The 15,803-nt window shown below is 41.4% G+C and overlaps 1 protein-coding gene across 3 annotated transcripts in view; it reads right to left on the bottom strand.

Annotated features, from left to right (window-relative positions):
* ATAD5 (ATPase family AAA domain containing 5) overlaps positions 1 to 15,803 on the bottom strand; it is a 67,436-nt gene that overhangs the window by 49,876 nt on the left and 1,757 nt on the right. For all 3 annotated transcript variants that reach the window (XM_015118991.3, XM_015118990.3, XM_077970749.1), the window contains exons 2-6: positions 13,431 to 15,325; positions 12,095 to 12,203; positions 6,854 to 7,018; positions 2,666 to 2,792; positions 2,109 to 2,190 (exon numbers count right to left, since the gene is read on the bottom strand). In XM_015118991.3, coding sequence (XP_014974477.3) covers positions 2,109 to 2,190; positions 2,666 to 2,792; positions 6,854 to 7,018; positions 12,095 to 12,203; positions 13,431 to 15,325 — 2,378 coding nt within the window. The remainder of the gene's footprint in view (positions 1 to 2,108; positions 2,191 to 2,665; positions 2,793 to 6,853; positions 7,019 to 12,094; positions 12,204 to 13,430; positions 15,326 to 15,803) is intronic.

Here is a 15,803-nt window from a genome sequence, read left to right as displayed (position 1 = left end):
CGGGCGCAGTGGCTCATGCCTATAATTCCAGCACTTTGGGAGGCCGAGGCAGGCAGATCACAAGGTCAAGAGATCAAGACCATCCTGGCCAACATGGTGAAACCCCATCTCTACTAAAAATACAAAAATTAGCTTGGCGTGGTGGTGTGCGCCTATAGTCCCAGCTACTCGGGAGGCTAAGGCAGGAGAATTGCTTGAACCCAGGAGGCAGAGGCTGCAGTGAGCCGAGATCGCGCCATTGCACTCCAGCCCGGCAACAGAGTGAGACTCCGTCTCAAAAAAACAAACAAAACAAAACAAAAAACTCAAACTGTTTACTTAAAATGGGCACATATTATTATATGGACAATATATCTGAATGAAGTTGATTTAAAAACATGTATGTGTGCACGTGTTTGTGGGTGTGTATACTATGCAAAAGCAGCCAGACACAAAAGAATATACACATGAAGTTTATCTGATGTTCTAGAATAGACAAAATTAATCTATGGTAATAGAAATCAAACTAATTGATGAAAATAGAAATCAGAAAATTTTGGTAATCTTGTGGTGATGGTGGTGGTGGAGATAATAGGAAAAAGGACACAAAATCTTTCTGAGTTAAAAGGAAGATTGTTATTTCTTGATGAGATGGACTTGTCAAAACTGCATACTTAAGATGCGTGTGCTGGGCGTGGTGGCTCATGCCTGTAATCCCAGCACTTTGGGAGGCCGAGGCAGGCAGATCACGGGGTCAGGAGATTGAGACCATCCTGGCGAACACGGTGAAGCTCCATTTCTACTAAAAATACAAAAAAATTAGCCGGGCGTGGTGGCGGGCGCCTGTAGTCCCAGCTTCTAGGGAGGCTGAGGCAGGAGAATGGCGTGAACCTGGGAGGCGGCAGAGCTTGCAGTGAGCGGAGATCGTGCCACTGCACTCTAGCCTGGGCAACAGAGCAAGACTCTGTCTCCAAAAAAAAAAAAAAAAAAAAAAAAAAAGATGCATGTTCTTAACAACATATAATTATACCTCAGTAAAACTGAAACAGAAAACAAAGATAATCTGAACTCACATTGCTCCTAGACCTGATCTTCCATCATGCCACCCAGGCACATAAACTAGAACTTACATGTCATCCTATATACCTTCCTCTCCCATACCCTCACCCCCACAAATCTCATTAATCATCAAGAGATTTTTAATTCATCTCCGAAAATCTTTTTGCATGTCATCCCCAACAACCTAGTCCTTATCTCCATCATCTCACAATACCTGGACTCCTACATGCACTCTAACCCCTCTTCCATTCTATTCTTTATCCAGCAGGCCGATTAAACTTCCAAAATCCAAATCTGTTTATGTCCATATTTAAGTTTAAAACCCTTTGGCTGCTTCTTATTTGCTCTTAACATAATGATAAAATCCCTTAGCAAGGTCTCCAAGGTCCTATGTTGGCTAGCACCCACCTCTCACCCTTGCTCTCTGTGCTCCAGTCACACTAGCATTCTATCAGTTTTTGGTTATTTAGCAAGCGCCTTCCAGCTACAGGGGCTTTACACGGACAATTCTCTCTGGCTGAAACACAGTTCCTCCTCCTGATGAACTCCTGCTCATCCTTCAGATTTCAGTTCAGACGTCATTTCCTCAGTGAAGCCTTCTTTAACCAGACCAAACCTCCTCAATACGAATTATACCTCTCCTTAGCACAACTGCAATTTTTCATTTGTTGGCCCAATGAATGTTTAATCATAGACTATCTTCCATCTCCACTTAAGTCACATGAGGACAGGGAATATGTCCTGTCTTACCCCCATAATATCTCTGATACCAAAAACAGTGCCTGGTACATACTAGTAGGTATTTAAATATTTACTGAATAAAATTTATTATCAACTTTTTGTATTTTTGGTTTGCTTATTATTCTGTTTTGCCTAGCGATGGCCAAAGTATTTGCAAAAAAACAAGACATTCAAATAGCAGTGGCAGCATTGTCAATATTTTCAACTTTGAAACTGGACTTACTAGAGCTTCAAATGATAATTCACATGCTTTCTCATCAAAGTAAATGAATCAATACAAATACATTCCATAAAATATTTTGGCATTTAAAAATCTGTATTGGACTGACCTGTTTTCATCAAAACCAGGGACAGGATCAGCTGCTTTTTGTGCTTTTCTGGCAAGAAATAAAGGAGCGACTTTCATTTTTCCTTAGAAAAACAAATACTTAGGTTAGTATCAATGTTTACCATCTCCACCTTTAGCTACTTTCTTTCTTTTTTTTTTTTTTTGAGAAGGAGTCTCACTCTCTAACCCAAGCTGGAGTGCAGTGCCACGATCTTGGCTCTCTGCAACCTCCGCCTCCAGGGCTCAAGCAATTCTCGTGCCTCAGCCTCCTGAGTAGCTGGAACTACAAGTACACACCACCACACCCGGCTAATTTTTTGCCTTTTAGTAGAGCAAGACTCTGTCACCAAAAAAAAAAAGAAAAAAGAAAAACTCTTCACTATATCATAACTTTACTTACTAAATAGAAATATAATACAGGTAAAATTTTATGTAAGATACTAAATTTCAATCATCAGCACATTCAGAATAATACCCCAAAACACAAAAACAAAACAAAAACCCCAAAACGTTCTAATATACATCATAAACATCATAAATGTTATTAAATCTGATTACCAGGTACATTTTTAGTGGATGTGTTGAGTTTCTTTCCTAGCACATCATTCAAACACTGAAGTTTCTTCTGATTTTTCTCTGGATGCTTTAAAGCAGTAGGACTTGAATCTATTATTATAACAGAATCCTAAGACAAAATAGGAGAAAAAATGTAATTAAATCATTTAATATCATTGAAATTTCAAAAGAATCACAGTGATAGAAATCATACAAAATATAATTAGCAGCTCCATACACCTCCCATCAGATATTATCTGATTGAAACAGAAAACACATGATAGAATAGCAGGAGTCCATGCTTACATCATACAAGCTTATATGATATCAGGGTGCGTTTATTATGACCATAGGCTTTCTTTTTTATTTTTATTCTTTTTCTTTTGAGTTGGAGTCTCTGTTGCCCAGGCTGGAGTGCAGTGGCACAATCTTGGCTCACTGCAACCTCTGCCTCCCAGGTTCAAGAGATTCTCCTGCCTCAGCCTCCTGAGTAGCTGGCATGAGAGGTGCACGCCACCACACCCGGCTAATTTTTGTATTTTTAGTAGAGATGGGGTTTCGCCATGTTGGCCAGGCTGGACTCAAACTCCTCACCTCAGGTGATCCGTCCACCTTGGCCTCCCAAAGTGCTAGGATTACAGGAGTGAGCCACTGCGCCTGGCCTCATGTTTGTTTTTTGTTTTCTTTTTGAGATAGAGTCTCGCTCTGTTGCCCAGGCTGGAGTGCAGTGGCGAGATCTCAGCTCACTGCAAGCTCTGCCTCCCGGGTTCACGCCATTCTCCTGCCTCAGCTTCCCGAGCAGCTGGGATGACAGGCACTCACCACCATGCCTCGCTAATTTTTTGTATTTTTAGTAGAGATGGGGTTTCACCGTGTTAGCCAAGATGGTCTCTATCTCCTCATCTCATGATCTGCCAGCCTCAGCCTCCCAAAGCGCTGGGATTACAGGTGTGACTCATGTTTTTTTTTTAATTGAGACAGGGTCTCACTCTGCCACCCAGGGTAGAGTGCAATAACATGATCATGGCTCACTGCAGCCTCAACCTCCCGACCTCAAGCCATTCTCCCACCTCATCCACCCAAGAAGCCAGGACTACAGGCACACACCACTAGCCTGGCTAATTTTTGTATATTTTGTAAAGCCAGGGTCTCCCTATGTTGACCAGGCTGATCTCGAACTCCTGGACTCTGGCAATCCTCCCACCTTGGCCTCCCAAAGTGCTGGGATTACAGGTGTGAGCCGCCAGGCCCAACAAGGCTTTCTTTTTTGAAAAAGCAACTAAGGTTGGGCATGGTGGCACATGCCTGCAATTCCAGCACTTTGGGAGGCTGAGGCGGGCAGATCATCTGAGGTCGGGAGTTCAAGACCAGCCTGAGAAACATGGAGAAACTTCGTCTCTACTAAAAACAGAAAATTAGCCGGGCATGACAGCACATGCCTGTAATCCCAGCTACTCGGGAGGCTGAGGCAGGAGAATCACTTGAACCCAGGAGGCAGAGGTTGCAGTGAGCCGAGATCGCGCCATTAACTCTAGCCTGAGCAACAAGAGCAAAACTCCACCTTAAAAAAAAAAAAAAAAAAAAAAAAGGCAACTAACATATGACCTGGTATTCATATGCAGAAATTTTTTAAAAAGCAACTAATAGACTGTATTCCAAATAAAACAGTTAATATGACCAAGCTATAAAAAGTCTGGTTATAGCCCTGTTGGAACTGTACATCCTAGAAATACATTAGAATGAAGTCTATTATTTTCCTGTCATCAGCATAGATTTACCGGGCACTTACCATGTGTGAGGCAACATAGAAGAAATTAGGAATACACAGACAAAACTCAAGAATTGGCATGAAATGTTACATCTGAATGCAGGGAAGAGAGGGAGAGCTAGTCCATGGGCAGATAGTTTAACTAGTTATAATACAGCATGGTGAGTGCACCATCAACATACAAAAAAATACAAAAGTACAGATCAGGAAAGAAACTATTTGTCTTGAAGGCATCAGCAAGCACATTCATTATTTTCATTATTTTATTTTATTTATTTTTCTTTATTTATTATTTTGAGACAGAGTCTCACTCTGTCACCCAGGCTAGAATGCAATGGTGTGGTCTCCACTCACTGCAACCTCCGCTTCCCAGGTTCAAGTGGTTCTCCTGCCTCAGCCTCCAGAGTAGCTGGGACTACAGGCGTACAAGTGCCTGCCAACACACCCAGCTAATTTTTGTATTTTTAGTAGAGATGGGATTTCAGTATATTGGCCAGGCTGGTCTTGAACTCCTGACCTTGTGATCCACCCGCCTCAGCCTCCCAAAATGCTGGGATTACAGGCGTGAGCCACCATGTCCAGCCAATTTTTAATTTTTCTTTGAGAGTCTTGCTCTGTTGCCTATGCTGGAGTGCAGTGGCACAATCTAGGCTCACTGCAACCTCTGCCTCCCGGGTTCAAGTGATTCTCCTGACTCAGCCTCCTGAGTAGCTGGGATTACAGGCTCACGCCATCACGCCCGGCTAACGTTTGTATTTTTAGTAGAGACGGGGGTTTCACCATGTTCGTCAGGCTGGTCTCAAACTCCTGACCTCGTAATCCTCCCGCCTCGGCCACTCAAGTGCTGGGATTGCAGGCGTGAGCCACTGTGCCCGGCCCATTATTTTATTTTTTTTGTTTTTTTTTTTCTTTTTATTTTATTTTATTTTATTTATTTATTTATTTTTGAGACGGAGTCTCGCTCTGTCGTCCAGGCTGGAGTGCCGTGGCTGGATCTCAGCTCACTGCAAGCTCCGCCTCCCAGGTTCATGCCATTCTCCCGCCTCAGCCTCCCGAGTAGCTGGGACTACAGGCGCCCGCCACTTCGCCCGGCTACTTTTTTGTATTTTTAGTAGAGACGGGGTTTCACTGTGTTAGCCAGGATGGTCTCGATCTCCTGACCTCGTGATCCACCCGTCTCGGCCTCCCGAAGTTCTGGGATTACAGGCTTGAGCCACCGCGCCCGGCCTTTTTTTTCTTTTTATATATTCAACCAGAAGACTCTCGAATATAAGCACAGCTTTGAAGAGAAGGTGGTAAAATGTTCAGAATAGCCAAAAAGGGAAAACAACCCAAATGTCCATCAGGTGATGAATGGGATATTTGGCAACAGAAAGAAAAGAGATACTGAGGCTACAACATAAATCTTGAAAACACATCCTAAGTAATAGAAGCCAGACACAAAAAACCACGTGCTATATGGTATCATTTATATGAAATGTCCAGAACAGGCAAATCTACAGGGACAGAAGCAGATTTGTAGTTAGTTGTGGCTGGTGGAATGAGGGGATTGGGGGCTGACAAGAAGAAAAGAATCTCTTTTTGGGGAAATTCGAAAATGTTCTAAAATTGACTATGGTAATGGATGCCCAACTCTGTCACTATACAAAAGTCACTGAATTGTACACTTTAAATGGTGAAATGCATGTATATGAATTATAGCTCAATTAAACTATTTTTTTAAAAAGAGGAGGTACTGGCAATTAGCAGGATCTCAAAGTTTAAGTAGGAATTCCTCACATAGAAGACAGTACCTGGAATGTATATTTCAAGCTGATAACAATAAAACGAATACTGTGAAAACTGCACCATTGAGGGAGAAATGAACAATTCTGTGTGACTAGAGCAAAGAGTTGTTTTGAAGAAAGGGAAGAGGGCTGGCACTCTGGTAGGCCAAGGCAGGTGGATCAACTGAGGTCAGGAGTTTGAAACCAGCTTGGCCAATCATCGTAAAACCGTGTCTCTACCAAAAATACAAAACTGGCTGGGCGTGTGGGCGTGGTGGTACACACCTGTAATCTCAGCTACTCGGGAGGCTGAGGCAGGAGAATCGCTTGACCCAGGAGGCAGAACTTGGCAGTGAGCTGAGATCCAGTCATTGCACTCTCGCCTGGGCAACAAGAGCGAAACTCCATCTCAAAAAAAAACAAAGCGAAGAGGTAGTTCAGCCTATGAAAGATCTTGAGTGACTTAAGAAGGATTCAAACTGTATTCTGCAGACAAAAAATGCAGAAGGCTTTTAAAGTAAAACTGAAAATGATAGTGTCTCTACCACTTCAAGCTATCACACAAACCTACTTTATAACTTTATAACGGTTTCCTTCTCCCATTCCAAACAGCAAAATAGGAGAGAATTTATACCAACAGATATTTATAATACTTACTTCCGTTTCTGACAATTTCCTCCTTTCAGGAAGTGTCTGATGTCTAGAGGAGCGCCTTAAGGGTATCACTATTTCTTCAGTCACCTTTGACCTACTGATGTGTAAAGCTTTTGCTTTTTCAATCAACTGTTTTGCTTTCGATATGTTTTTTGAAGCATTGCTTGCCTAGACAAAAAAATTGAAATATTAATTTACATCACAGGAAAATATATTTAATAATAGAAAAAAATACAATCGCAAATCACATTAAATAATCAACAAATGGTTATTCAAATCTTACCAGGGACCTTAAATTGAAATGTGTCTAGTTATTATTAGTTTACCTTTATTTCTTACTTGAAATTATCCAGGTAAATATATTTACATGTGAGTAAAACACCCAAGAGGATGTCTGCAGTATAGACTTGGCAATCTATTTTTTAATTTTAGTCACCAAATTCAGGCAAAGTACTTTCAAATCTGAACAGTTACCCAGCCTATTATATGCATGGTTCTAGGCTGCAGATCATAAAGAAAATAGTATTATAATACACAGACCTTGGCCTCAAGGCTTTTTTTTGGGTTTTTGTTTTGTTTTGTTTTGTTTTGTTTTAATGGAGTCTAGCTCTGCCGCCAAGGCTAGAGTGCACTGGCACGATCTCAGCTCAGCGCAACCTCCGCTTCCCGGGTTCAAGCGATTCTTCTGCCTTAGCCTCCCAAGTAGCTGGGACTACAGGTGCACGCCACCACACCCAGCTAATTTTTGCATTTTTAGTAGAGATGGGGTTTCGCCATGTTGGCCAGGCTGGTCTCAAACTCCTGACCTCAGGTGATCTGCCTGCCTCAGCCTCCCAAAGTGCTGGGATTACAGGCGTGAGCCTCCACACCCAGCCTCAAGCTTCTTATATGTGATAAAGAAGAAAGAGGCCGGGCACAATGGCTCATGCCTCTAATCCCAGCACTTTGGGAGGCCAAGGTGGGTGGATCACCTGAGGTCGGGAGTTTGAGACCATCCTGGGCCAACATGGTGAAACCCCCATCTCTACTAAAAATAACAAAAATTAGCTGGGCTTGGTGGTGGGCCTCTGTAATCCCAATGACTTGGGAGGCTGAAGCAGGAAAATCGCTTGAACCTGGGAAGTTGAGGTTGCAGTGAGCCGAAATCGTACCACAGCACTCCAGCCTGGGCAACAAGAGGGAACCTCCGTCTCATAAAAAAAAATAGGCCGGGCGCGGTGGCTCAAGCCTGTAATCCCAGCACTTTGGGAGGCCGAGACGGGCGGATCACGAGGTCAGGAGATCGAGACCATCCTGGCTAACACGGAGAAACCCCGTCTCTACTAAAAAAATACAAAAAACTAGCTGGGCGAGGTGGCGGGCGCCTGTAGTACCAGCTACTCGGGAGGCTGAGGCAGGAGAATGGCGCAAACCCGGGAGGCGGAGCTTGCAGTGAGCTGAGATCCAGCCACTGCACTCCAGCCTGGGCGACAGAGCCAGACTCCGTCTCAAAAAAAAAAAGGAGACGGCTGGGCTCGGTGGCCCATGCCCATAATCCCAACACTTTGGGAGGCCAAGGCAGACGGATCACGAGGTCAGGAGATGGAGACCATCCTGGCTGACATGGTTAAACCCTGTCTCTACTAAAAAATACAAAAAATTAGCTGAGCATGGTGGCGGGGCGTCTGTAGTCCCAGCCACTCGGGAGCCTGAGGCAAGAGAATGGCATGAACCCGGGACAGAGATCCTGGGACAGAGATCGCGCCACAGAACTCTAGTCTGGGGAACAGAGTAACACTTCATCTCAAAAAAAAAAAAGAAAGAGTACAAACACGTATAGCGCAATTATACAGTATACTTTATTACTGTGTCTATCATTATGTATATACATGACACATACCTATAGAGAAACAGAGACAGATAGACCAAGAAGATCTATTACATAAAAAATACAGCATAAGGCCAGGTGCAGTGGCTCATGCCTGTAATCCCAGCACTTTGGGAGGCCCAGGTGAGAAAATCACTTAAGCCCAGGAGTTCAGGACAAGCCTGGGCAATATAGCAAGACTCCACCTCTATGAAAAATTTAAGAATTAGCCAGGCATGATGCCTGTAGTGCCAGCTACTTGGGAGTCTGAGGTGAGAGACTGGATTGCACCTGGGGAGTTGAGGTTGCAGCGAGCCATAATTATGGCACTGCACTCCAGCCTGGGCAACAGAGTAAGACTATCTCAAAAAATAACAAACAAAAAATACAACATAGTAGTTTAGAGTACAAAGAGTATTTCAGGCTGAATCCTTTGGAACAAGGTTGAAAAGGTATTATGATACGGAAAAAGAGCATTAGGTAAGAATAAAGTCTGACCTTTGGGCCTAGCACTGCCATTGGTATACAATGTGACCATGTGCATTTAAATATTATCTTCCAGAGAATGTGCTTTCCATATTGAGTTCAACAAGTTTTTATGTTGGAATTGAGCATACACACACAGAAAGAGGCAGAACAGTTTACATTATGTGATCCCTTTAAAAAAAGATGATATATCGGCCAGGCGTGGTGGCTCACACCTGTAATCCCAGCACTTTGGGACGCCGAGGTGGGTGGATTACGAGGTCAGGAGATCGAGACCATGATGAAACTCCATCTCTACTAAAAATACAAAAAATTAGCTGGGCGGGGTGGCGGCGCCTGTAGTCCCAGCTACTTGGGAGGCTGAGGCAAGAGAATGGCGTGAACCCAGGAGGCGGAGCTTGCAGTGAGCCGAGATCACGCCACTGCACTCCAGCCTAGGCAACAGAGTAAGACTCTGTCTCAAAAAAAAAACCCCAAAAACCAAAAAAAAGAACAGATGATGTATCTATTTAAGCAGAGAAAAATGTCTGGAGAGAAAAAATCTAACTATTAAACTATTATCTGAAAGGATAAACAATAAGCTGTTATGAATATGGAGCTGTTAGGAGAACCAGTTTACTCTTATTCTCAGAGAAACATGAAAAATCTGGCCAGGCACAGTGGCTCATGCCTGTAATACCAGCACTGTGGGAGGCCAAGGCTGGAGGATTGCTTGAGGCTAGGAGTTTGAGACCAGCCTGGGCCAAATAGCAAGACTCTGTCTCTACAAAAATAACAAATGAAAAGAAAAAAGAAACAAAAAAGAAAAATCTCACCCAGAAAATTACTAAGATTTTCTCCTAGAGCTAGTACACAAGCCTGGATAAGGCTTCAGAGAACAACAAGGGCCCTGTGGTAAGAGGTTCATTGACAGAGAATGAGATAAAATAATTGATCTAAGTAAGTTTGGATAAAGGTCCCAATTTGGATACATTTGAGACTTCTCTTGCTGGAAAATTTACCATTAAATCCCAATTTTAAGTAGTACGTGAGGCAAACCAAGGCATAATATCTCTAAAAAAAATTAAGTTGAAGCTGTCCTCTAGAATTAAGAATAAAATATGTGGGACAAAGTTCACCACAGAGACTTTTAACCTTTAGCTGTGGTACAATCAGCTGGAATCTTGCATGTTTTCCAAAAGACTAAGGACCATATTTATTTATTTTTTTTTTTTTTGAGACGGAATCTCGCTTTGTCACCCAGGCTGGAGTGCAGTAGCGCAATCTCGGCTCACTGCAAGCTCCGCCTCCCGGGTTCATGCCATTCTCCTGCCTCAGCCTCCCGGGTAGCTGGGACTACAGGCGCCCACCAATACGCCCAGCTAATTTTTTTATTTTCAGTAGAGATGGGGTTTCACCGTGTTAGCCAGGATGGTCTCGATGTCCTGACCTGGTGATCCGCCTGCTTCGGCCTCCCAAAATGCTGGGACTAAAGACCGTCTTTCTAACTGCTTATAGTTGTGTAACTCTAGGAAAGACACTTCCCAGAATCACAAATAAAAACACATGTTTCCTCATCCTATGAACTAACAGCAAGTTTCTTCATCTATAAAAAAGGGTTAAATAATATTTACTTTATGAGATAAATGATGTGAGTACTAAGCACACTGCCTAGAATGTGGTAAGATGCCAAAAAATGACAGCTACTAAATAGAAGCAAAGGAGATACCAATGTAGCAGTTGTTTTCACCCAAGGATTAATTCAGAGTCACCTTGGTGGCTTTTTTTGAAATATACATACCCCTATGGGGAGGGGGGAGTGGGGAGGGATTGCATTCTGAGTTTTACCTGATGTAAATGACGAGTTGATGGGTGCAGCACACCAACATGGCACAAGTATACATATGTAACAAACCTGCACGTTATGCACATGTACCCTAGAACTTAAATAAAAAAAAAAAAAAGAAAAGAAAAGAAATACACATACCCATACGTACTCCAATTCTGCCACGGTGGGGACAAAGAGCTTATTTTGCAGAAACAACTAAACCACTCTTGTATATCTTACCTCTCCCTTTAGAGCTGTAGTTTTTCAAGTGGAAATGATTATTTTCCCCTCCAGGGAATATTTAGCAATGTCTGGACACATTTTTGGTTGTCATTATACAGGAGTTAGTTGAGTGCTACTGGTATCTTATGGATAGAGGCCAGAGTGCTGCTAAACATCCTACAATGCACAGGACAGCCCTCCACAGCAAAGAGTTATCCAGCCAAAATGTCAATAATAGCAAGGTTGAGAAACTCTGCTTTTGAGTCTCTAATCTACAGAAATAAAGGAAAAATTCAATCATGACCTACAGGCAGCGTTACAGACTGAATATATCCTCTGAAAATTCGTATGTTGGAATCAACCCACTATGTAATGGTATTAAGAGGTAGGGCCTTTAGGAGGTGATTCGGTCACGAGGGTGAAGCCCTCTCTCTACCTGTTCTCTACCATGTGAGAAAATAAGAAGACAGCCTCACCAGACACTGCATCAGCTGACGCCTTGATCCTGCATTTCTCAATCCCCGTAACTGTGAGAAATACATTTCTGTTGGTTAAGCCACTCAGTGTATGGTAATTTGTTACAGCAGCCCAAACTAAGATCGTCAGTGTTAGGGAAAATGATCACGATGTAAACTTACTAAGAAAGCTTTTTATAAATAGATTATACTCTGCCTTTATCAATTGCTTTCACCTCACAATAAGATATCTTAATTAACTAGAGGAATGGGATAATAGTGAAAAACATCATAGAGTTGTAGTTAACCAATTTATAAAATACTTGAATTTTATTATGGCTCATTACTTCCAATAGTAATGTGCGGTTTTTTTGTTTGTTTTTTAAGGAAACAGAATGGCACTTATAGGACTCTACTATTTTAATTACCTTTTTAGTGTGAGAAATAAAATCTCCATCAGTTGCTTCAGATTTCTCAGATCTTTTGTTAGATTTTTTCTTAGATTTTTTGGGAGTACTAATTCTGGTGAATTTCATTCTGAAATAAAAATAAGGTATTCAGAAACATTTTCATGATTATAACATAAAGAATCTCAATTAAATATAGATAAAATAGAGCTTGTGCATCTGCATGTAATCCCAGCTACTCAGGACCCTAATATGGAAGGATTGCTTGACCCCAGGAGTTGGAGACCAGCCTGGGCAACACAGTGAGACCTTGTTTCCAGATAGACAGATAGAGATAGATAGATAGATAGATAGATAGATAGATAGATAGATAGATAGACAGACAGACAGACAGAGATAGATAGATAGATAGATAGATAGATAGATAGATAGATAGCTAGTAGCTAAGAACCAACTAGGGCTCCAATTTCTGGAATGTTCTGAAACAGGAGAAAAAAAATAATTCCCATCAGTTTCAAACCACTGATTCAAAAGTAAGTCAAACTTGCCGGGTGCGGTGGCTCACACCTGTAAGCCCAATACTTTGGGAGGCTGAGTCAGGCAGATCACTTGAGGTCAGGAGTTCAAGACTGGCCTGACCAACATGGTAAAACCCCTTCTCTACTAAAAATACAAAAATGAGCCGGGCATGGTGGCACGCACCTGTAATCCCAGCTACTCAGGAGGCTGAGGCATGAGAATCACTTGAACCCAGAAGGTGGAGGTTGTCGTGAGCTAAGATCGTGCCACTACACTCCAGACTGGACAACAGAATGAGACTCCATCTCAAAATAAAATAAAACAAAACAAAATTAAATAAAATTAAATTAAAATTAAAACAAATTTTTAACTAAATGTGGCAAACAAAGAAGCATTTTTGAAGCTCTGTTCTTTTTCTTCAAGGCTGGGTGCGGTGGTCACAACTGTAATCCCAGCACTTTGGGAGGCCAGGAGGGTGGATTGAAGTCAGGGGTTCAAGACCAGCCTGGCCAACATGGTGAAACCCCATCTCTACTAAAAATACAAAAATTAGCTGGGTGTGGTGGCGGGTGCCTGTAGTCCCAGCTACTTGGGAGGCTGAGGCAGGAGAATTGATTGAACCTGGGAGGTGGAGGTTGCAGTGAGCCGAGATCGCCCCACTGCACTCCAGCCTGGGTGACACAGCAAGAAAAAAAAAAAAAAAAGAAATCCTGTTATTCTTCTTATTAACAGCTGTGTTCTAGAAAAAAAAAAATATCCTCCAATACTTGAAGCATTTTTGTCCCCAGCTAATAATACATGCAGAATACTAGAACGTTAGAACAAAAACAAACCTTACCTAATAGGGCTCTCTGAATCAAAGGGTATTGTTATTAATTCCGCTGTATATAAACTATGCTTTTCTGATAAGTTGGCTGCTTTTGGAGTGGAAGCCTTTAGTGGACTACTATCTTGTACATCTTCAGAATCAATACCTCTAATGGTTTCTGCAGTAGGTGTGCTGCTAATTCTTCCAGATCTTCTGGTTGACTTGGGCGTGGAAACATTTAGCAACCTGTCTTCAGATTCAGCTTCAGAATGTGTAAGCTTAATACCTTTAACCGGTATGCTGGTTTTTCTTGATGATTTATTATTGTTACACAGAGAGGAAACCTTTAGAAGGTCATCATTTGCTCTATCTTCACAAACAAGACTTTCATTGTTAAATAAAGTGCTGCTTTTGAAAAATTCTGCTTTCCTTTGTCTTAAACTCATTCTATTGTGATACTGTTTCTCTTTTAAGAAAAAGGTTGTTTCTTTCTTTTGAGTGTTTCCCTCTCTGTTTTTGCCTGGAATAGCCCCAGTATCTAATGTTTTCTTATTCTTCTTATTTAGCTTTTTATTTTTCTCCTTTGGAAAACTTCCTTTATCAGTGTGTGCCTGTGAATTGCCATTTTTTGAAACCATTTGGATACCAGGATTTTCCATGATTTTTTTAGAATTATCATCTCTTCCTTCTTCATGTAGAGATTTTTCATTAAGGTCTTTCTGCTTATCAGAAGACTTTTTAACTCCATTTTTAAGTGCATCTGATGCTGGCTGCCTAAATGCTTTCATAAATTGCTGTCTTTCTTCTAGAGTGCATTTTGGTTTCACAGCTTCAGAACTTCCAGCTTCCAAAACAGCCAATTCTAATTCTTCCTCCTGTATAACAACATTAGATTTTCTTTTCTGAACTGTCTGTTCATTCTCAGGATCAGATAAACTATTTTCCATTTCAAATTGCTTTTGTTTCAAGAAAATTCGGGGTATTTTCCCTGTCTTTTTGAGCGGAATAGGGTGAACCTGTGCAAGAACAGTAACTGTCTTAAAGCGTACCTGCTGGGACATTTCAGAGTTTTCTGATTCACTTACATAACCACTTTTGACTATTTCTTCAACAGTTTCAGAAGGAACACAAATTGACATTGTAGAGTCTGGTATCTCTTCCACTTTATTTTCCTTGTGACTTCTTAAAAATTCCTCATATGAGACAGTTATTGTACTATCATTCAACTGGGCTGCTTCAGTTACATTATCTCTAGAGTAGCTTGTAGTATTCTCCATCTGTTTACTATCTTTACCATCTTTTTTAAGCAAATTTAGTTCCTCTGCCAAGGGTAAGCTTTCAGATAGATCTACTACATCTCTGCACTTCCTTTTTCTCAACTTTTTGAAGTCATTTTTTGTGGTCCCTTGTTTAGGATTTACTTTTTTAGAATTTTGCAGGGAGGTCATAGTATTTGGTTGACTTTTTGTATCTTTAATGTTTTCTGCAAGTACCTCTACTTGTTTCTTGTAAAGTAAAACAGAAGTACTACTCTCCACAAAAGCAGTATTTAAACTACAGTCTTCTTTGCTATCATCGCTACTAATTTCAACTGGAGCTTCATTTTCAGTTTTAATACTATTTAGTTGATGAGATAAATTAACCCTCCTTCTTTTTTTCTTAAATTCTACATTTGAGAACATTTCCAAAGATGTCATACAGTCTTTGTTGCTGTCAACAGGTACTGATTCAGATGACTTTATCTTGCACTCTTTCCCTAATTGCGTCTTCTCATTTGTGGGTGAGGTCTTTCTAAAATAATCCAGAATATTACTAGGTTTTGGTGGAGCAAAAACCCTGTCTCTAGTCTTCCCTAGTGGTGATAAATATTTTGTAATTGTTTTGCAGGAAGATCTGTCATCATCTTTCCTTCGCTTTTTGCATGGCTAGCAATTTAAAAGGAAAAAAAGGCACTTATTTCAAGCAAGATAATACAAAATATAAATTTTAAACACGGATCTAATGGTTTACGTAATGGGATTAAAAAAAGGAAGCCTTCTTTAGGTGAAAAACGTGATACATTAGAAAGAAAACAAGCTTTAAAGTTAACCTTGGCCAGGCGTGGTGGCTCACACCTGTAATCCCAGTACTTCAGGAGGCCAAGGCAGGTGAATCACTTGAGGTCAGGAATTTGAGACCAGCCTGGCCAACGTGGTGAAACCTCATCTCTACTAAAAATACAAAAAATTAGCTGAGCGTAGTGGCGCACGCATGTAATCTCAGCTATTTGGGAGGCTGAGGCAGAAGAATCACTGAACTTGCCAGGCGGAGGTTGCAATGAGCCGAGATCCTGCCACTGCTCTCCAGACTGGGTGACAGAGCAAGACCTTGTCTCAAAAAAAAAAAAAAAAAAAAAGAAAAAGA

Source organism: Macaca mulatta, chromosome 16, assembly GCF_049350105.2.
Source record: "Macaca mulatta isolate MMU2019108-1 chromosome 16, T2T-MMU8v2.0, whole genome shotgun sequence".
NCBI classification, from domain to species: Eukaryota; Metazoa; Chordata; class Mammalia; order Primates; family Cercopithecidae; genus Macaca; species Macaca mulatta.
The sequence above is the reverse complement of the archived record's forward strand: the minus strand, read 5'-3'. Positions and strand labels throughout refer to the sequence as shown.